The following is a 21,959-nucleotide window of genomic DNA, read 5'->3' as shown; positions in this document are numbered from 1 at the left end:
TTGTATCGTTACAATAATACTTTAGGAAGTTGTTTATTGTTTAAGTGATTATGATGCAATTCGTCTGCTTGACCATATTATTCATGAATAACATAACTTAGTATTTTATAAAGGGAAAATGTAAGCTTTATACAATATTACGCTTGCTTTTATAATACAGAAGCAATATTTTTTCTTGGGAGGAAAAGGTGTTAAAATTGACAGAATAATATTGTTTTAAAATAGTAATGGTTCGGGTAAAGGAGACGAACGCCACCTTATTTCCCAATGTATTTTGTTAGGATCGTATGCTCTTTGTTCCCCTACTTCGACAACTTTTCTTTCATGCTCTTAACGCAAAAATTTAATCCACACATCCGTTTTCATTTCTAAACCTCCACTGCTCTTCATGGAGACAACTAGCAGTCACTGTATATATCTGGGCTTCATTTCAGTGACCAGAAACTAAGATATAATGCCGGATATTTCTTACCAGTTAACAAAAGATGGATATCACAGCATAAACTGGCCATTAACATCAACTAAATAATTATGAAAGTATTTGCTGACAGTTGTGTGCGTGCTTAATAGCGTCTGTTATGTTGTAACTGATATCTGATGTCAACTGCACACAACTGTAGTACCAACGCCTTTATAAACAAAGCGAGACCATTTTAATCCAGACATGAAACTTTATCAGAGTTGGAGACCTAAGATGTGATAACGCTGTATATAACTTACACTTGTGAGCCTCTGTCTCGTGAACTGGAACACACGGGATATTTTCTGATGAGTCATATATCCAAACCTGTATCTGGATGTACTTAGGTAATTAGACATTAAATTTCAATTCTGAGAAAAGGTAAGCCTAACCCCTTATACGTTTTTCTCAGAATTGAAATTTAATGTGTACTCAAGTATATTCAGAATAACACAAAAACACCAAAAAGTAACCGTGAAAAACCACAGGCGACGAGGAATTATACAGTATCTACCCTCACTATGCTAATTTGATAGGCCCATAGATATAGAAAAAATATTTAATCAAAAACTATTCTTAGCTTGTTGTTTATTTATGTTTTTTTCAACTCATTAATCCACAACTAGAAATCGCCAATAAACTCACTTTGACGGTATTAATATGAAGTGAAGCTATTGACAGGAGAGACAAAGGGAACAGAATTCGAACCCTTAAAACTGATTGACAAAGTTGTTTCTGGTCCCCCTAGACAAATAGCCGAGGGAGTGAGATCTAAAACATATTCTCCCACAAAAGTTGAGGCGGGAATAAAGGAAACTATTACACTTAGTTTTGTAATTCAAGGGAGAGCCACACCATTATTTCCCCAACTTAACGTCGGCTCCCCCCCTCCTCCTTCCCTCTCTTCCTCCTGCCAACCACCACCACTCCTTCCTACCACTCCCCTTCCCTCCAACCACCTCCACCTTTACCTCCTACCACTCCTTCCTACCACTCCCCTTCCCTCCTACCACCTCCACCTTTACCTCCTACCACTCCTTCCTACCACTCCCCTTCCCTCCAACCACCTTCACCTTTCCCTCCTACCACTCCTTCCTACCACTCCCCTTCCCTTCAACCACCTCCACCTTTCCCTCCTCCCTCCACCTTTGTGCTTGATGGTCTAATAATCCTCTCTGACTGGTTCTGAGTTAAGGGTACTTACAATATACTGTTACTCTCACAATCTTATATACTCGCACACAATCTTGCATTCATACAATCTTATACTCTAATACAGTCTTACACTCGCGCAATCTTACACTCGCGCAATCTTTCACTCGCGCAATCTTACTCACTCAACCTTATATACTCTCTCACAATCTCACACTCCTTTACACTGACAGGCAAACGTATAGAGATCTGACAGACGGATATATAGAAGCCCGATAGTCATAGAAATCCGACGGAGGGACAAAAAGAAACCCGATAGAGGCTCATAGAAAACCCGATATAAATGCACAGAAACCTAGCAGACAGACGTGTAGAATCCCATTAGTAGTTGAAACCCGACAGACACACAAAAACGCGCAAAAAAAAAAATAGACAAACGCACACACGCACAGATATACGAAGACAGAGGAACTAATATATATTCTACCTTCGCCCGGGTCTACGAAGGCGAGAGTCAACGTGATATTGCTAACTGGCTCACATATTCCTCCAGTGTCAGGTTAGAATTACTAATGGTATACGGTGCTCGGTTCTTGGAGGGGAGTCTCAAGAGAACTGTAGAAATCATCAGGCGTAGTAGCCGTAGTAGGAGCGGGAGGAATAGAAGGGCGTGAAGAGGACGACATGAAGGAGAGAGAGAGAGGAGAAGAAAGAAAACGCATAAAGAGGTGTTTCAGAAAATGTCAGTGTATTTTTTAATCTCGATCTAATATTTTTTTATTTTCTTTTACCTGAAATTGTAAGGATCTTTCATTTGCAATCAAAGTTTCCTCTTGGTGGGATTAGTGACGAATATTTTTTGTACTTAATGGATTGTTTTGTTTTTTTCATTTATTTTTTCGTTTCTGTGGAAGAGATGAGTAGAAACAATATCAAGATCGGAATGTTCAAAAACTCTGCAGGATGATTTTTTTCCGAAATTTTCCCGGTTGAAGACCACTGGTGTTCAAATCTTTTGTTCTCTTTGGGGGGCGATAAATGTATTTATTTTTTCTTTATTTGTTCATCTGTCTTCCTGTTTAATGATCCCAATGGCATCATATTTCTCTACAGCATTAAAAAATATAAAATTTATTTTAGACTTCTCTCTCTTTTCATGACCAACTTTTATTCCGTCTCAAGGTAATCCCAAATAAAATTTAGGATATATATATATATATATATATATATATATATATATATATATATATATATATATATATATATATATATATATATATATATATATATATATATAGGATATACACCTAAACTGTCTCTTACGTGAACCACTTGTATAAAAATAGTTTTACACTCCAATTCGCGAAGGACTTGTACATCCAGAAAATAAAGGCGTGGGGGTCGGCAGCAGGCGACGTTGTTGGATAATTCAGATCTTGGGCGAAGCTGGTGGTGGTGGACACGTCAGAGTTGTTGTTCCTGGTCCGGCCCACGCCACAAACATTTCTTCCTCACTCTCTGCCCCAAAAGTTGGTGCACGCCGGTAAAAAAAGGGTTTATTTTATTCATAAAGACAAGCTCTCAGTGACAGTCGGAGAATGTTTCCTGGGTAATTACTATTTTTTTTTTTTTTTTACTGTGGTTATGCCGCCGTACCTCCTGCCTGCAGTGTGATAGTAACGCCAACAGAAACTTGTGTACATTGCATTAATAACAGCCATACAAGCGTTTCTGTTTACAGTACATAAGTAGCCGTTGAAATTTGCATTTTCAGCGCATTTACAACACCAGCATTAACTTGTGGCCACAGTAGCAACGCAGCCGTAAATCTTGGTGTTCACTGTACAACAGCAGCGCACGTCAATTGTGTTGACAGGATTATAGTAACATAAAGCTTGTAACATGCGGGACGCGGCTGTCCTCGCCTGGTCAACACGATTTGTACATGATGTTTGTGGCGGCGTGATGGACGTCATGATAATGGTTCCTGAGCGCCGTTGTTATTGTCTCCCTCACTCACCTGTATATCCCGCCATGCTTCCAACACCGGGAAAATGATTAGGCGATAAGTCAAATTTATCATTAAGAAGAAAATCAACCTCGTGCACTTGTAGTGAACTGTTATGTTGAACCAAACATGAACTCATTCCATCACTCAAAAACACTGGTCGGTATTTGGGAACTACAATTTGCAGATATAGTTATGTAAATGAGAGGACTATGAATGATAATGTTTGTGATTCGTCTTCCTTTATATTTTTTATTGTACTGTGCATAGTCACTTTATATAGGTAAAAGTAAAGCTGTGAGCGTAGGGTGCGTGGAGCCGCTGTCCCAAGGAAGGTGGTGGTGGTGGTGGTCGTCACCTCGTAACTTTTTCAGTTCATGTCCGCGTGTTTCCCCGGCTGCAGCTCTCGCCATGTTTTTACAGCGCCTCACTTAATTTTACAAAAAATACTGAAGTCGAGTGCGGAGGTTAAATTTTGCCACTGACTCAATAACTACCGAACAATTTCCCGGATAAAGCTGTAAAAAATTATGTGGCAATGTCATAGATAATTTTCGCGAATAAACTACGCATTTCTCGAAAGAATTGTACATATATTTTCCGAAATTTTTCGGAAATATTTCCGAAAATTTTCCGAAATATTTCCGAAAATTTTCCGATATTTTTCGGAACGGGAAATTTATAAAAAAAAAGTAAAAATCTCAAGCATATTTGACATTGAAATCGGAGTTTTTATCATAGAAAACGGGAAATATAAAAAAAGTAAAAGGAAACTTAAATTTTTATAGGTGGAAACTGATTTTTTATGATGCATTTCACATTACTTTGTTATGATGGAAGGTTTGTGTAGCCTTAAGTAAAACATCAACTGCTCGAATGTCGAGAAAACAAAATTAAGAGAGTTAATGTAGGATTCAGAGGCCGATGGATTCAAAATTGTCGTAGTTCTGTTCCCAAGAGTGCTGTTGGTCTTGCTGCTGTTTTCACTGCTGCCATTTCCACGGTTACTGACGTTTTTAATGCTGCCGTTAGTGCTTCTTTGGATCGTACTATTTCCACTACTACTGTTGTCGCCTCAACCAGACACCTTGAAAACTCTGCCTTTTGCTGCCAAATATGGATATTGCAGTGACGTCACCATCACATCAGGTCAGTATTCAAAGTCTGGAAAGAGAAAACAGAATATTAAGAGAGGAACTGCGAGGAGGATGGCGTGTTACCGACGCAAGGAGGAAGAGTGGAGTTGGGAAAGGAGGGGAAGAAGACGGGTAGAAGAGGTCGTGGGGAGGTATCATTAGAAAGATAGTGATTAAACAATTAAAACCTATATACACACATTAAGTAATAGATAACAATGGTTCAACAACACAATTCATTGGCCTTGTTACAAGTCAGGACTGAGGTAACAGCGGTGGGGCAGGGTGACAATCCAAACGGCAACGGTTTGTCAGAGCTAACAGCCAGATTCAGTCGACCGCCACACACGTCTCCAAGACACCAGGCCAAAAAGAGCTATCGAACCAAAATTATCTTGCCTAACTTATTCTTATGATTAAAGAAAAATGTCCACTTCATATCTTTACCTAACTAATTACATTAAAACAAACAAAAATTTACAGATTAAAGTAGAACAGCTCCTGCCAAGGCAGGTCATGGCTAAGACAGAAAAAGCCTGGCAAGCCGCACCTCATCTCTGGATCCGAAACAGTGAAGCACCTCGAGATTCCTGAAGAGACTCAAAGAAAATTAATATTTTCATGTATCCCCCTTAAGCTGAAAAACATTTTACAGCATAAATACGAGTACAATAAATACTACAAATATCTGATAACTACATAATTCTGTACAAAGAATAAGTTAATCATCACAAGTCTGCTGACAATATCAACAATTATATTTTGGGAACCTTTACTGTAATATAATCTACCCAAAAGAGTAATCTTGTAGTAGAAGGCGCCATCCCATTAGTCTTTTGGTTAAATATTCCACTGAATGCAAATATGACAATGGTTTCTGATGTTTACAACATACACTTTTCCCATAAAGACAATTTCTGAATTTGCCGATGGCCCAATCAATACCTAGACATTCCTTTGGAAGCATATCTACGTTCTACTCTTAATAGTCCCCTACTAAGTACGTTTTCAGATTTTTGTAACAATACAGTACCCAATCCTACAACAGACGCATCTGTCTGACAAAATAACGAGATGGAACTTTCTCGGTTACATAAAATCGTCTCCCGGTAACTAGAATAAAATAGATGAGAAATCTTACTGAAGGAATTCACCAGTAACCACAAACTGTATGTATTGTAATACAAACATGACTTGAACAAATATAGTTGTTGGCAACAGTCCGATTAGATCTAGCTATACTCCACTATATAACACGGCACCGGGTCAGACTATATCCCCTCTATATAGCACTGCAGGGGTCAGAAAATATCCCTGTACAGTATATAACACAGCACTGAGTTCGGCTATAAACCTCTATACAACACAGCACTGGGCTAGGCTATATACCTCTATACAACACAGCACTGGGTTAGGCTATATACCTCTATATAACAAAGGACTGAGCTCGGCTATATACCTCTATATAACAAAGGACTGGGCTAGGCTATATACCTCTATATAACAAAGGACTGAGCTCGGCTATATACCTCTATATAACAAAGGACTGGGCTAGGCTATATACCTCTATATAACAAAGGACTGGGTTAGGCTATATACCTCTATATAACAAAGGACTGAGCTCGGCTATATACCTCTATATAACAAAGGACTGGGCTAGGCTATATACCTCTATATAACAAAGGACTGGGTTAGGCTATATACCTCTATATAACAAAGGACTGGGCTAGGCTATATACCTCTATATAACAAAGGACTGGGCTAGGCTACATACCTCTATATAACACAGCACTGGGCTAGGCTACATACCTCTATATAACAAAGGACTGGGCTAGGTTATATACCCCGTCTAACTTAGGTTCCGTCACACAGTATTGCCGGCCACAGTAATTAACCGCGAACAACCGAGCACTTTTTAATTTCGACAATGGAGCGCCAGAATTTGCATTTTAACAGTGAGAGATTGACTAATCCTGGTGTCAAATATCAAAAAGGTTTCATGTTTACGTATACTGACCTGGAAAAATCAAAACAAAATGACTCATTCCCAACAGAATTCGTGTGTGTTTGTGTGTGTGCGCGTGTCCTTTTACCTATCGAAATCTTCATCAACAGCGAAATTCAATATTTTACTGGTGACATTTTACCCATTAAGAGGATTCATTATTTTGTAGTTTACTAAAGAGGGTTTATGTGATAAGTTTACCTACTTCGAGGGAAACCTACTCGATTTATGTAGATTCTAGAGGATTTGTTTTTTAATAAGGCTATACTATTAAACTTATTAAAATTGTAGACTTAATTGATTTCTTTACCTATACGCCAAAAAAGTTATCTTTACACGGTGTGTTACTATACGACAATTACTATTACTGTCACCCGTGTTATAAAACAACAATCATTGTTATTATATCACTAACTTAAGAACTAATTGGCAGAAGATATTTCTTGGTGATTAGAGTAGTAGTTTGTTTGTTTGATAAATGACATGCATGACGTAGTACACTCCTCCATACAAATGTTTGCCGATGACGCCAAGTTATTTCGGGAAATTAAGAACCAAGCGGACTGTGAAGAGCTGCAGAAGGACCTCTGTGGGCTCCAAGAATGGTCGAAGAAATGGCTGCTGAGATTCAATGTCACGAAGTGTAAGAGGATGCACCGGTGCGTACCAACGGTAAGGAGGCGTATCATATGTCCCAACGAGATGAAGAAACTGCACTATTTGAGGCCCTCGCCGAGAAGTGATAAAGTTTGCAGGCAGTTCTTCTGAACTCTTTGTAATGAATACCAAGATCCTGATAAGAATTTACATTACCGACTCGGTTAGTGCACTCACTGCTCCTTATGTGGAAATAATTTCGAAATAAAAACAAACACGACTCTTTGTAATCAGCAAAAATCGACCACTCAAACAGATGAACGTGACAGAGGTTTGCGATTCTTAAACAGTGGAGTTCGCGTGTTTTGCAGTCAAGTTCAATCATACGTTTCGAACAGAATTCTTCTGTTTGTAACAAGTATAAGACCTCACCCATAGAAAGGCCTACTAAATGTTTTGTGACGAAGACATCAATCATGCGGTACCTACAAGTATTACTTAAGTTACTCGAAGCGAAAGCTCTTTAGTGATGTTATTAAAGAAAACGCGAAATGAACCAGACTCTTCTAAATTCGTATTCCACTACCCAAGAAACTTTTACTTTTATCCTCTCCACCACTGATCGGCTCGTTAGCCGCTTGGGCGATCGGTCACGTCTGTTACGCATTGTTGGCAAGTACTGGGCATGCACCGGCTCCTGGATGTACCTGAACCTGCTCCAGTGTTGGTCAAGTCTGGTCTTGAAAGAGCTCACACTCGGTGCCGTCACAACACTTTCTGGTAGATTGTTCCAAGAGTTCACAACTCTCACTCCAAAAAAAGTTTGCCCTCACAGTTTCCTGGACTTGCGGCTTCTTCAATCTTGAGCTGTGACCCCTTGTGGGGCGAGCGTCCGCCAGCTCCATGTAAGGACACTCGACTGAGTAGTGCCCCTTTAGATGCTTATACACCTCAATTAGGTCGCCTCTTATATACGTAACAAAGGTAATGGCACGAGGAGTTTGAAGCAAAAAGAGAAGTAACAAATTTTACATCTTATAATGAAACAATGAGGAATCTGGACTGAGTTTGAGGGAATATACACCGTAAACACTCAACAAATGTATTAAAGGCTTCATCCCTGGTGGCTATCAGTGTACGAGGGTAAAACAAGATTGGAGATGTCAAAAGACGAACCATATCTAGACGGCTCGTAACGATCTTCAAGAGTGAAATGCTTCCCGATCTGGAGTACTGTCACCCCGTCTGGTCCCCGAGATATGCTTGGGACTGTCAGTTAGTCGAAAATGTTCAAAGGAGGGCCACCAGACTGATGCCTGCACTTCGGCACTTCAGCTACCCTGAGAGATTGGAGCGCCTGAACTTGCCTAGCTTATACTACAGACGGGCAAGGGGAGACCTAATTGAGGTGTATAAGCATCTCAAGGGGCACTACTCAGTCGAGTGTTCTTACTTGGAACTGGCGGACGCTCGCCCCGCAAGGGGTCACAGCTCAAGATTGAAGAAGCCGCAAGTCCAGAAAACTGTGAGGGCAAACTTTTTTTGGAGTGAGAGTTGTGAACTCTTGGAACAATCTACCAGAAAGTGTTGTGACGGCACCGAGTGTGAGCTCTTTCAAGACAAAACTTGACCAACACTGGAGCAGGTTCAGGTACATTCAGGAGCCGGTGTATGCCCAGTACTTGCCAACAGTGCGTAACAGAGACATGACCGATCGCCCAAGCGGCTAAGGAGTTGATCATTTGGTGAAGAGGATAAAAGTAAAAAGATATCGAAAAATCATGGCAGAAATTTTAAATCCTAGAGGCAACGGTAAAGGGATGTGTGGAGTCGAAGAAGAGAAGAAGGATGTCCTGATAGATGGACCACAATGCAGGGAGAACCATCAAAAGACAATATCACAATCACATGACGAATAAGGTAATACTTCGCTTTATGGCCCCATCTGCGAAAAACAGAGTCCATGGACACCAAACAAACCTTTAAAAACTTTACCTAACCTATAAAATTCCTAAAACTATAACGCACACTTTATAGTTTTAGGATTTTTATAGGTTAGGTTAGGTTTTTAAAGGTTTGTTTGGTGCCCATGATCTGTTTATCGCAGCTGTGGCCATCAAATGAAGTATTGTCAAGAATAAATATCAGTGGACTAAAGATTATGCGAGCAATGTAGTATACAAGTGATCTCTAAATGTAGCCAATCACGTATTGACTCTAATGATAACAAAAAAGACAAATCGAGAAGAAACTGGTGAAAAAGACAACTTGTTCGAGCCTAGAGGCCTAATTATCTACCAAACGAAGCATTTACCCAAGAAAAGAGCCATCAAAACTAATTAGACTGAGACGTGCAACGTTTACAAAAAAAAAGTAAAAACTTCGAAAAAAATAAAAGATGTTCTACAATAAATGTTCTACAAAATATGCAAAAATTAACTCACTCACTCACTGGAGGTCCTGGGACGTGGTTATGATGATCACTGTACATCCATGTTTCTAGGATGGTTGATTGACCTACACTGTGTTTTGGGAGTTCTTTCCACTTATCTTCAAATAACTTTCCACCTTCGTGATTACGAAAGCTAATTCTGGCACTGGAGTAGCTGCAGTAAGCGTCCGTCCCAAGGAGGGTGAAAAAACAGACTGATTTTCCATTCCCGAATCGGCCAATCAAAACACTTGGAGTGACGTCACGCTGTCAACACTGACGAACTACCTAACTACCTTACACCTTGTTCAAATACCCTCAACCATACGCTAATGATGTAAATTTCTAGAGTTACACTATGTCTGGTGTGATAGTTTCTTTTTTCCTACATTTACTTTCACCATCTGGTCGCACACACTTATTGCCGATCACTGCAGGATCACACCTTGTCATCCTTAATATCTCTCTGATTCATAACATTCAAATCCACTGCGCTTGTAATCACAGAAAACGTTAGAAAACGAGAAACTTTCTAAGGAATAGCTCACCTGCTGTATGTTGCTTTATACGAATTGTACCAATGTACGGGCATATAATATTCAGATTATGTACTGAGAGTATTAAGGAGAACTCAAGGTATCTATATAATGATTGGGAAGGTCCAATTGAGACGGACTAGTGTACTATAAGCCTTATAAGTGAAACCGTGGGTCATGATATTTACGTCTGTGAACGATTAGTAAACATAGCTACCTCGGGTATCAGATGAAAAATGAAAACATATGAAAACAATCTGGAAAAATGATAAATGTACCAGACCTATGTGAAGTGTTGGAAGAGATCCAGAAACTATGCTTCAAAGATATATCTTGTATACCTCGGTGTGAGCTTAATACACCTCGTTACCCCATGTGACGAACAACCACGAACAGTGCAATGATCAGAGAATCTTTTGAATGTGTTCAACGATTGAAACGTGTGAGGGGAGGATCCCCTGGACATAGAGCACTACCGATAGAGAAACAATTCTTACTAGAAGGGTTTCAGGGGCTTATTTAATTTACTCAAACATAAAATACACATGAATTTATGGAGCCGCTGTAGTTGGAAGGCTGGTGGGGCGCTGTTCTTTGGCCCTTTTCCCCCACCTGACACGCCAGGTATGTACCTCACTCTTGATACTCCCGGTAGAGGTCAATCAGATCTTGTATTCTTCTGCTTGTGTCAGGGTTATCAAGATGGGTCGGTGACACGGAGTCCCTGGAAGGCCTTCTGGTGCAGGGGGGTGAACCTCATCTCCAGCTCTGCCAGGAGATGGTCTTGGAGTGGAATGGCCACCGTTATTTTGTAGCTGACTTGTTGTCTCGGTGCCGTTGGCGTTTGCAGAGTCTGGACATGGAAGGTGTGACACCTACAGCCGCACACACTTGTTCTGCCTGACGAAACCATTTAGTGTAGTGATCATCCCTGTTGTTTCGGGGGTCTTGTAGTGCTGCTTTCATACCATTAACTTCTCTATTGGCCTCAACTATGTCCTTGGCCTGTGCTTGATGGCTTGTGGTCACACCTTTCAGGTAGTCTATTGCATTGTTGGTGATCACCAGGGAAACAATGAAGTCTGTGCTGGTGATGGCGAGCAGAAGGGCCTGAGCATCAGTCAATGAGTCTGTACACCAGCTGCCAGGATCACCCTGCACAATGTCCTCCATGCAGGCCACCACCAAGGGATGCAACTCCACAAAGGTTTCTAGAGCATCTAGTCATTGCACCCAACGTGTATGGCACAGATTTTTCAGTTTTGTTAACTTGATTCAGGTTGGATCTTCAGAACAGCTGCCTCCAAGAATTATTGCAAGTTTGAGATGCCCTTCCATGAAAGTTGAGATGCTGTCCACGGTGCCCATCATGTTCCTGATACAGGTGATCTGGATGGACTTAACAACAGCCAGGTTGAGGGCATATGATGAGCAGTGCTGGTAGAGGGCCAAGGTATTGGTCTCTTTTATGATAGCTGCTGCCCCTTTGGAACTGCCAGCTCCGTTATAGGCCTGACCTCTAAGATTGTTGATGTCAAGTCCATACCCTGTGATGCTGGTTGTCACCTTATCTGCTATAATTCTGCCAGTTACCCCATTGTCACACTCCAAAAAGTCCACCAGGTCCTCTGTGATGTGGTCATAAGGGTCCACAAACCTTAACACTATGCTGAGTTACTCCTTGTGGGCAGTCACTGACCTCATCAGCCATGATAGAGAAAAAGCTTGTTTTTCTTCACCTTCTGAAGGATATGGTCATGTATCTGTTCCCCACAAATGTGAATCAACTGGTTCTGGATATTCCAAGATGTGTACAGAGCACTTTTGACAGCTGTACCTGGGTGCATACCCAGAAACCTGTCTCCAGCCTCCACATGGAAGTGAAGGAGGGCCTTAAAGTTGCCAGTCCCATCACTGGCAACTTCCTTGGTATTGTCTCTATGACCCAGCAGAGAAATGTTCTGACAACCAAAGAGGATAATAGTCTTGATGATGGCCCGGGGGGAATGGGGGGGGGTGGTTTTGGGCAACCAGGAAACCCCCTGGGTGTGCCCCGGACTCACCATCACCCCCCACCACTACCACTAACACTCACCACCACCAACATATACCCACTTCCCACGATCAACAATAACCACCAACACTTATCATCACCACTCACTACCACCACCACCAACATTCCCACCACTACCATCACTCCCCAGCGCCACCAACACTCCCTACCACCCCCCTAAGTTTTATCACTTGCCATGGGGTTGGCAGCTGAAGGTATAAAATGAGACAAAGAGTAAAATATAGTAATATTTATACTGTTTCCAAAAGAAATATTGATACTGTATACTGTATAGTAAATGAGCAAAATATTACAGAAATTACAGTACTGTAGCATTTTGAGAACAAAGATACTGCTGTAATGTTTCACCTCATGAAAAGTAAGACAAAACTTCAGTTCATGACATTCCTTTCATTGCAACTTGGATGGTGAAAATTATACATTCATTACAATATAAATTCTGCACAATGCTATTATTTTGCCTGATATCCAACATTTGTGCTCTTGACTTAGCCCTAGGCATGGCCCCAAGTGCAACTGTACATAGGTACAAAATCTTACATGTAACCCTGGCACACTTGAATAATATGCATGCACCTTACTAGTGCTGCAATGTTTGACCTAATTTCCAGTTCACTACAATACAGTCCACAAGCTGAATGCTTTAAAATATTTGACATATACATTATGTTAACAATGACAAACACACTTCACTTAACTGATTTTCCCTTCAAAAAGAAAAATATCTGAATTTTCAATCTCTTTGTACTCCATGTTTAAGATTACCTTGTATTGACAAGTTACATATCTTCTGAATGACACTCTGACTTTATAATATTTATCAGAAGCTACTTGTACTATACTGTACTGGAAATAAAAAAAAACATTTAGATAGCCTCCTGTATCTTAACACTTCTTGTACAGTACCTTTATTATCTGGTACAGTATGAAAGAAACTTTTCCTTTTACATTAGACTCATAACTTGCACGAGGGTTACGTTCCTGGGACTTCATGTGTATATATATATATATATATATATATATATATATATATATCCTTTAGTGACAAAGTTTTTCTCGTATAAAATGTCACTGAACTGACCTGGGAGAATATAATTTCCATTACTGGGATTCTTGTGATGTAGTGATTAATTTGAATATAAACATGCTATAGTTTGCACTAGACATAAAAATTTTGACAATTTTGAGCTTGAAATTGAAAATTGTAACCTAACCCCCGGGGTAATCTGCGTATAGTTGAAACCGCATAAGTTGTGAGTCTACAGTACAATTATTGTTATTTGTTATGAGATTCAGTGTAGGGTGACACATACAGAATCTTCCAGATGCACTTTCAAGTGTTGTAAACTTAATGACAACAACTATATCATTTGCTGAAAATAATTTCATGTAACTTTTGCTGTGACATCAGGGAAGCATTTGCCATCTGCCTGCAGTACAAAGTAAGAGGAAAGGATAAATATCACTTCATTACAAACACACACAGAAGAAACCACAAGAAGTAAAGGTGGAGTACCAAATAAAAGGTAATGTATAAACCTTTCACATTTGAAAACCAAAAAGATTAAATTGAAGGGAATGATCTTTAGCTTCAAAATCTGTTACAAAAAATCTAGTGTTGCTTTAGACAACATAAACCAAATAAGAAAAGTTCTATTTTGAGGATTTGGACTTGGATTTAGATTCAAACTGAGCGCTATTATGAAGGCTTGGGTAAATATCCTAACCTCACCCAATTTGGTTTAGAGTCTGAGTACATATCTATATTATAAAAAAAATAAAATAAATAAATAAATCCTTAAAAAGAATTATCATAGAAAAGGATGACAAATCCTGTACTTTTCTCATGGCAGTGATTCTTTGGGCAACAAATATTAAGAAGTCTATACATACATGAATGTCACCTTCCCTTTGAAAGAAATTTCAAACAGAAAAATATTCTTTTCTATTTTTATGACAGCAATTTCACTTATGAATTTGAATTTCCCTTTTCAAAAGGGTCAACACAGGGCAGAGACCAATCACCTCATTATACAGTGATCAATTAAGAATATTTGCAGAATTAAAAAGTGGATTTTTATGGGGCAATGTGAGTGACATAAATGAGGAAACATTGAGGGGAATCAGTTTTCTCAACAAATTTAATGTTCTTTTTTTTTAAATATTGTTGGAGGAAAAGGAAGGTAGAAAAACAAGATTAATAATATTGTCAAAACTCTGAAGCAAAATCTAAAATACTTTCATGAAAATGCCATCACAGTAACTATCAGTTCAAAAAAGTGATACCCAGTTCTTGCTATCCCACTACATGTGAAACATTTTGTTCATTATGTACTTTAAATTATATGCTGCATATAAAGTATATTACCTCATAAAATTTACATTCATAGTTTTACAATTCAGGTACTCATTTTTTCACCAGGTAAATTTTCTTAAATTTTAAGGAAATTAATTGCACAGTTTAATAAAAAATGAAACCAGAGAGGACGCATATCAAAGATGATCTACCTACAACTACCACCACAACTTGGATATTTTCTACTAAAAATAAAGTTAGAATATTGTTTGCTTAACCTTCTCAACCCAAAGAGTTTTCACGGTGCCTTTGTTGGCAACAGATATTCAAAGCTTTGTTTTACAATTCATTTTCCACTGTACTTCATCGTCCACTGAGGTGTTGAATATGGAAAATATTTGCTTCCATAATTATGTCCTTGACCAATAATCTCATATCATATTTTTTTCTTCAATATATACTATGCCCAGTACTACAATTTTAACAATATTGTATATGAGCTGTACTTGCAAGTGAATCCGTTATTTGTAAGATACCCCTTTCTGATTGAAAGTTTCTGAACATGGTGACATCATTTTGGGGGGAAGACTGTGTACAGTACAGTACAATAGAAACAAAGATAGAGCAATTAAAGCAAATAAACAAAACATAAATTAATACTCACCATCAATGAAGAAGTATGTAGCCAGTCTCAGACCTTATGACAAGGATTATCAGTCATCTTTGTCAGCTCTCGCAATTTTAGTTGCAATATGGCATGTCAGTTATATATTATGTCATGTCAATATTTGGAAAAAAGATATGTTGAAAAGTTTACAACAATGTAAAAGGTGATAAAATGGTTAATACTGAAGCAGCAAAATATCACAAACTAATTAGTTAAATGTCTGGAAAACTGCTTTAAACAAATGCCTATAATATGAAATGAGGCTTCAGATAGTATTAACAGACACTTGTGACAACCCTCATAACTTTGGTTATGATACATCATGTCAATTTCTTTCCTCAAAAAATATATGCCACATACATTATAGCAGGTAGTCTTTGATTACTCCCAAGGAGTTGTGATCCTGCCTTGCCAGCTGTTCCCACACTGTGGGTTGGTATTAGGAAGGGCTCCAGCCGTAAAACTTTGCTTCAACATGCCTAATGGCAACTGGGTCATCAGACCTGTGCTCATCCTCGGGTCTCTACTGCATGCCTAGTGAGATAAGGTTAATAATACTGTAGTCTTAACTGCAGTGGCAAGCAGTGATACCAACTATGATGGATTTGAAAGGTGGATGTTGAGTTTAAGGAGTAACTGGAGTTAGACAGTGGATGATAATATTAGATGCTGATAGCAAGGAGTTATAGGTTCAGTGAAGTCCTGCATAGATGCTGGCTGAGATGGTTTGGGCTTGTGGAGAGAATGGATGAGACCAATTGGGTCAAGAGGTGCATGAGCCTAAATGTGGAGGGGTGGAGAGTCAAGGAAAGGCCAAGAATGCCATGGGAAGAGGTTGTAAGAGATGACATTAGAGTTAGGGACCCGACAAGAGAGACTGCAAGAGATCGTATAACATAGAGAACTGCCATCAGGTAACTGCAGCTAACCCACACAAGCATGTAAAATGGCCATAAAACAATGATGGAGATGTCAGAGAGACAAGATATACCCTGTAATTATTAAGAAAGTTAAAGAGTAACCAGATTTAAAAGATTAGTAGAGAGGATGAGCAAAGGTGTAACTGTGAAAAGTTGGTATGGGAATAAGTGAAGAGTTTAGGTTACATCAAATGAGGCACAGTAAAGTAAAATGAAGTCAAGTCAAGTCTCCAAGATGAAAACTTTGGAAAAGTTTGAGCCATCTTACTGATTGATGTAAAAGTTATGAACAGATTTGGTAAAAATACTACAGACTGCACTTCATTCATTTACTTAGCTGGATATATTTTCAGTTGCTTTTGTAATTCCAAATTATTACTCAATGGTCTAAATACATGCTGCTTTTCACAAAAATATATGTCATTTTTTGTACTAAGTCAAAATTGCATGGTTCTATACACATTAATATCATTTCGCATGTATCATCACGTAAAAGATCTGTATATTGTACCTTCTTAATCTCCTTACAGTCATCCCCCAATTTTCAAAAAATTTTTTTTTTTTTTTTACAGAAATTCACTATACTGTACAGTAATCCGTATGGTTAATTTATGACTTATATTCGATAAACGGAGAGCAAAAATTGATACAAGTGATATCTCCATTAGCCAGAACAATTGGTGCAGAGCACTTCCAGGAATGAGAGGTTTCCGGGTAACAAGACAACTCTCTCAAAGCCAGAAAAAAAAATCCCTCATCTCCCAGAATTTTCAGGGTAACGGAAAAATTTTCTTGGAAGTTCCAGAATTGCACATTACATCATTTTTTGAACCTGGAAAAATATCCACCATCCCAGGAGGTCCCCGACTTACGAACAACCGCCAATGCAAACGAGGTTAAACTTGAAATTTACAGCATTTTATTAACCTGATGACTTATTCTTTACTTTCATTTACTGTATTTTGTCATTCTATTTCTTATTTTGTCTTAAATTAAGTGATTTTCGATGTATATAAGGACATAGGCTATGATATAGAGGAATTTTAACCATTGTTTTCTAAGTACGGTATGCATATAGCATGTGTTGCAACTTCAGTATAAATCTGAATTGCGAACGTCCTCAGGAATGGAACCCATTCATAACCTGGAGACCCCCTGTACAGGGAAGTTTTTCTCAAATTTCCGGAAAATTTACCTGATTTTCATCTCTCAAACCAGCAAAAAAAATTCCCCCATCCACGGAATTTTCCGAGTACTGGACTGGGAAGGTTTTCTCAGAATTTGCCAGAAATTATGTCTCCCAGAAAATTCCGAGTTTGGGAATGATTTTCAAAGAAAATTTCAATTCCAGCTATCAGAGAGTTCCGGGTTTGAGAGATTCCAGCTAATGAAGATATTACTGTACAGTATAACGGAAATTTGGGTATAAATTTGGTATATATTTTAGAAGCAAATAAAAAATACCAAGGTAAGATTTTCCTCCTCCCTCCAAAAATGAGCATAGCACATCATGAAATACAATAGCACACATTTTATGTCCAAAAAATAGCTCTTTCTGCCAAAAATAAACCAAACAGTTCTGCCAGCCACCCAGTCAACTCAGAGATGTGTGTGGTTGCTGCCACAAGGTGCTGTGTGTATGCTGTGACATCACATCAGAGGAGGGAGCACGACTGGGCTGGAACCACAGTTACAGCCGACTGCCTCCACACATGCGTTCATTTCCCACACATACACACCCACGCTCCTCATTTTTCTTACTTTATAGTTTTACATAATATTTTCTTTATTTCTAAGTCACAGTACAGTACAATATTGATTTTTTTTCCTAAGTTTTACAGTTTCATTACATTTAAGTGTAACAATGGCAACATGTGTAGCTATCTCACAGCTGACTGGCAACATGTATAATGGAGATTTCTACAGTACTGTATTATTATTCACCCACACACACCTCTCTTCCATTGTTGTAGGAACTATCTCCCCTTACATTATGGGAGTACTATATGGGAAAATGGGTTCAATATACAGTATGGAATTTCGATCTATAGCATAAGTTTATGGAATTTAACCCATCCGTACATTGAGGGATGACTGTACAGTACTTGTTTTGCTACTAATGGTCATATTACCACCACAATTGTATAAAATTAAGCATTCATATATGTGTGTATAACATAGTGGGTAAATAACCTAAGAGTCTGTTCTTGTGCTAAAATTTGTCTAGTTCCTAACATCCGAGACATGACTATATGGAATAAATTCCTTGGGCTGAGAAGGTAGTTTCACATTATCTAAGCAATTTATGATTTTACAATTCCAAGCTATGGTCATTTTTTATTCATGCAAAATGAATACAAAATTTAATTTATACAGTTAAAATAACAAATGGAGGAAATGTCATATGATAATAATAAAAAAAAATGGAAGATAACATCTCTTACATATATAATATGTTTTATTTTCCTTATTTTAAGGAAATTCTTACCACATCTCTACTGTCTTAAACATTAACATATACACTGTCGCCACCACTTATTGTCAAAGTGAAAATTTACAAATTAATATCTAGAAACTTTGAGAATATTGCAATGTATATACTGTACTGCACTGTATATACAAGAGCATCATTTTGACAGGCTCAAATTTTCAAATACTGTAGTAAGAAAAAAATTACAAACTTCAGGACTCCATAAACAATATAGTTCCTACCTATCAATGTGCAGAGATGAGATCAAGTAGTAAATGAGAAAAGGTAATCTGAACATTCATTATGTACAATAACAATATAAAAAAAATCACTAAAATAGAATTTGTTGCTAAGCAAACAAAATTCTCTACAAAGGAAGGCTGTATTAAAAATAATCTATAAATTACTGAGTCAAACTCTGTCATAATAATAAAGAACTGAGTCAAACTTCCTCAGGTTGGCACAGCATCTGTCACTCAGGAGATTCTCTTTCCTCTGGAGCCTCCATCTCCTCTGAAGCTGAAAAATAAAGTCTTATATCAATTTATCAGAATCAAATATATTACAATTGGAAAGGTTGTATTAAAAACAGGTTGCTTTTATTTCAACATGAACACAATATTTTTAATGATTTAGTATCTTTAGAAAAGTCATAAAATTACTGACTGCTCAACAGAGACCTTCTATAAAACACTCCTTCCAAATATCAACAAAACTTAATTAGCACACATGACTTGTGCTGAAAAGACACATCTCCAAATATCCAGACAACATTTGGAGCACAGAAGTTATACAGTTTCATTTGAGGCAAAATGAATGGGCTAACCTTGAGAAACCCACTGTACGACTGTGCCGGGAATAAGACATACCCAGGGAATACGTTCAAAAAGGATCAATCACTATTAGGAAGTAAAAGGAATATAGAAGACAACTTAACCTGTTTGTAAAAGACATAAAGCACAATCTAGTGATATGAAAAGCACAAACATAAACTAATAAAAAACAACTCAAGTACAGTACAGTACAGTACTCATACAAGTGTCCCTTGTTTAGTGTTAATTCACTAAATAATAATTCAGTTTGGCGATATAAAACTTTTAACACCCTTTCTTGTTTAACATTAGGTCAAAATTCAGTTTAGTGATGTTTGACTCGTTATCAAGGGGTAATAACTGGGGATGAGGTGGCCAGTTGTGGTACTCAAATGTGGCTTAACAATGAGGTTGCTGGGTGGCAGGCAGACAAAAATGAGTACTGTATCATGATCTCCCAGTGAGACTCTCGCCCGTATTATTAAACATCTTCCCTTGAAGAGGGTCGTTGTATTTCAACCCGAGTTTTAAACTAAATGAGTCCTAAGGGACACCACAGTACAGTACTTAACGGGGTGGTGTGGCGGTAAAATTAACTAATTCCAATAAAATTAATTTATAATATTAGAATTAGTTAATTTTACCGCCACACCACCCCGTTAAGTACTGTACTGCAGTGTCCCTCAGGACTCATTTAGTTTAAAACTCGGGTTGAAATACAACGACCCTCTTCAAGGGAAGATGTTGTTTAATAATATGGGCATCTGTAATTACCCAAACAGAAACTAACATGGGAATTCCCAAGTCCTTAGAAAGAATTTTAACGTCACAGAATTTTTTTTTTTTTTTTTTATAATGATCACTTTCCCTGTCCCCTATTCACCAGCCTCAAAAGAGGGAAATTGTGATGACGCTTCACCTTCCCTTCTACCATAATGGGGGAAGAAGGGTTGAAGGTCTTGTTACAGCTCTGACTGCCCAATTAGCACACCAAATCACAGTGACTGTCCAACCCCTATGAATCCAGGTCAGATGACCATTTTTGGTACTGTTCCACCTGAACAGACATGAACCCATCTGGCTTCAGGCTCTGCCAGAGAAAGGGATTAAAACAATCCCCTATTTCTGACTATTGCCTTTGAACCAACCCTTGCTGCATTAGCTTAGGCCTTAGGGCAAGACAATAAGTTTTGGTGGGTATGGAACAAATCAATCTTGAACTAAGTAAAATACAAATATAAGCCTGAATAAAAGAAACATTAAACCTGAATAAAGCAGCCATTTAAATAAATAAATTAATAATAATAAAATAACAAACAATAAACATTATAATCCAGAACAGAATACACATATAAATAAAGCAAAAATATAAACCTAAATAAAACATTAAATATTAAATATAAACCCTAAACTTGTGGCCTCACCTGAGTTACTGTTTGTATCAGAAGAACTCTCAGCTGGAAGAAAAATGAAGAACATGAGTCAAGCACACAATCCAACATGCTCAGGTTCATGACAATGACAAGAAATTATGCCTATACTGTACTCAAGAGATGTTGCTACCTCACTGCACATCTGACACACATTCATCTTTGTTCTCATTCAAATACAAAACAGCATCTACTTAACTCATAACTTAGGTCTTTCTAAATTTCCCCCAACACTGAACTATATCAGGTGAAGTATTATACTGTATCTAGTTTCATTCCAATATTCCAATCATCACATATGTGATATACCTGTACTTCCTATTTTTACTCTCATCAACTTCATTACCATTAAATTAATCATTTTGGTTTAAACTTTTTCATAAAAACAGATCTATCACATGACAATCACAATTATTGTGCAAGAACTCACTGCTAGACGGGTTGTAGAACAAACCAGTGGCAGGATCCAATTCCCCAACAGGAGCAAGAGATCCATCATCAAGATGTGCAACGGGGAGTTGACTGGCCAACCCCGCCATCAGACTTGCCATCGAAGTTGCCTCCTGTAAATAACAGAATCACAATTCAATACAGTGTCTTCCAGCATTCTTTAATATATATATATATATATATATATATATATATATATATATATATATATATATATATATATATATATATATATATATATATATATATATATATATATATATATATATATATATATATATACAGTAATGACTTTGGGTCACATAGGATAGGCAACACCACTAGATGGGATCGCACTGGAAAATGCTTGGGAACCCCTGTACTAGACCATAAAATTAATAAAAATTTAATGTTTCACAGACTTCAAAGAATGAGCCAATTTGGTTGAGGTAAGGGAGTTTTGGTCAAAATATGCTTACACTCCATATGGAAGCCACATTTGGTTTACACAATGAGGAAAAAAAAAAGTTTTATAC

The 21,959-nt window shown here is 38.0% G+C and overlaps 1 protein-coding gene across 6 annotated transcripts in view; it reads right to left on the bottom strand.

Moving 5' to 3' along the window:
- Positions 1–12,613: 12,613 nt before the first annotated feature.
- The window catches only part of LOC121867737 (BRCA2-interacting transcriptional repressor EMSY-like), a 39,375-nt gene continuing 30,029 nt past the window's right edge, over positions 12,614–21,959 (bottom strand). For all 6 annotated transcript variants that reach the window (XM_042367799.1, XM_042367816.1, XM_042367830.1 and 3 more), the window contains 3 exons: positions 21,425–21,557; positions 20,989–21,021; positions 12,614–19,271 (listed from right to left, as the gene is read on the bottom strand). In XM_042367799.1, the coding sequence (XP_042223733.1) occupies positions 19,225–19,271; positions 20,989–21,021; positions 21,425–21,557 (213 nt within the window). In that variant the 3' untranslated portion in view covers positions 12,614–19,224. The remainder of the gene's footprint in view (positions 19,272–20,988; positions 21,022–21,424; positions 21,558–21,959) is intronic.

Source organism: Homarus americanus, unplaced genomic scaffold, assembly GCF_018991925.1.
Source record: "Homarus americanus isolate GMGI-L3 unplaced genomic scaffold, GMGI_Hamer_2.0 scaffold32583, whole genome shotgun sequence".
Taxonomy (NCBI): domain Eukaryota; kingdom Metazoa; phylum Arthropoda; class Malacostraca; order Decapoda; family Nephropidae; genus Homarus; species Homarus americanus.
The sequence above is the reverse complement of the archived record's forward strand: the minus strand, read 5'-3'. Positions and strand labels throughout refer to the sequence as shown.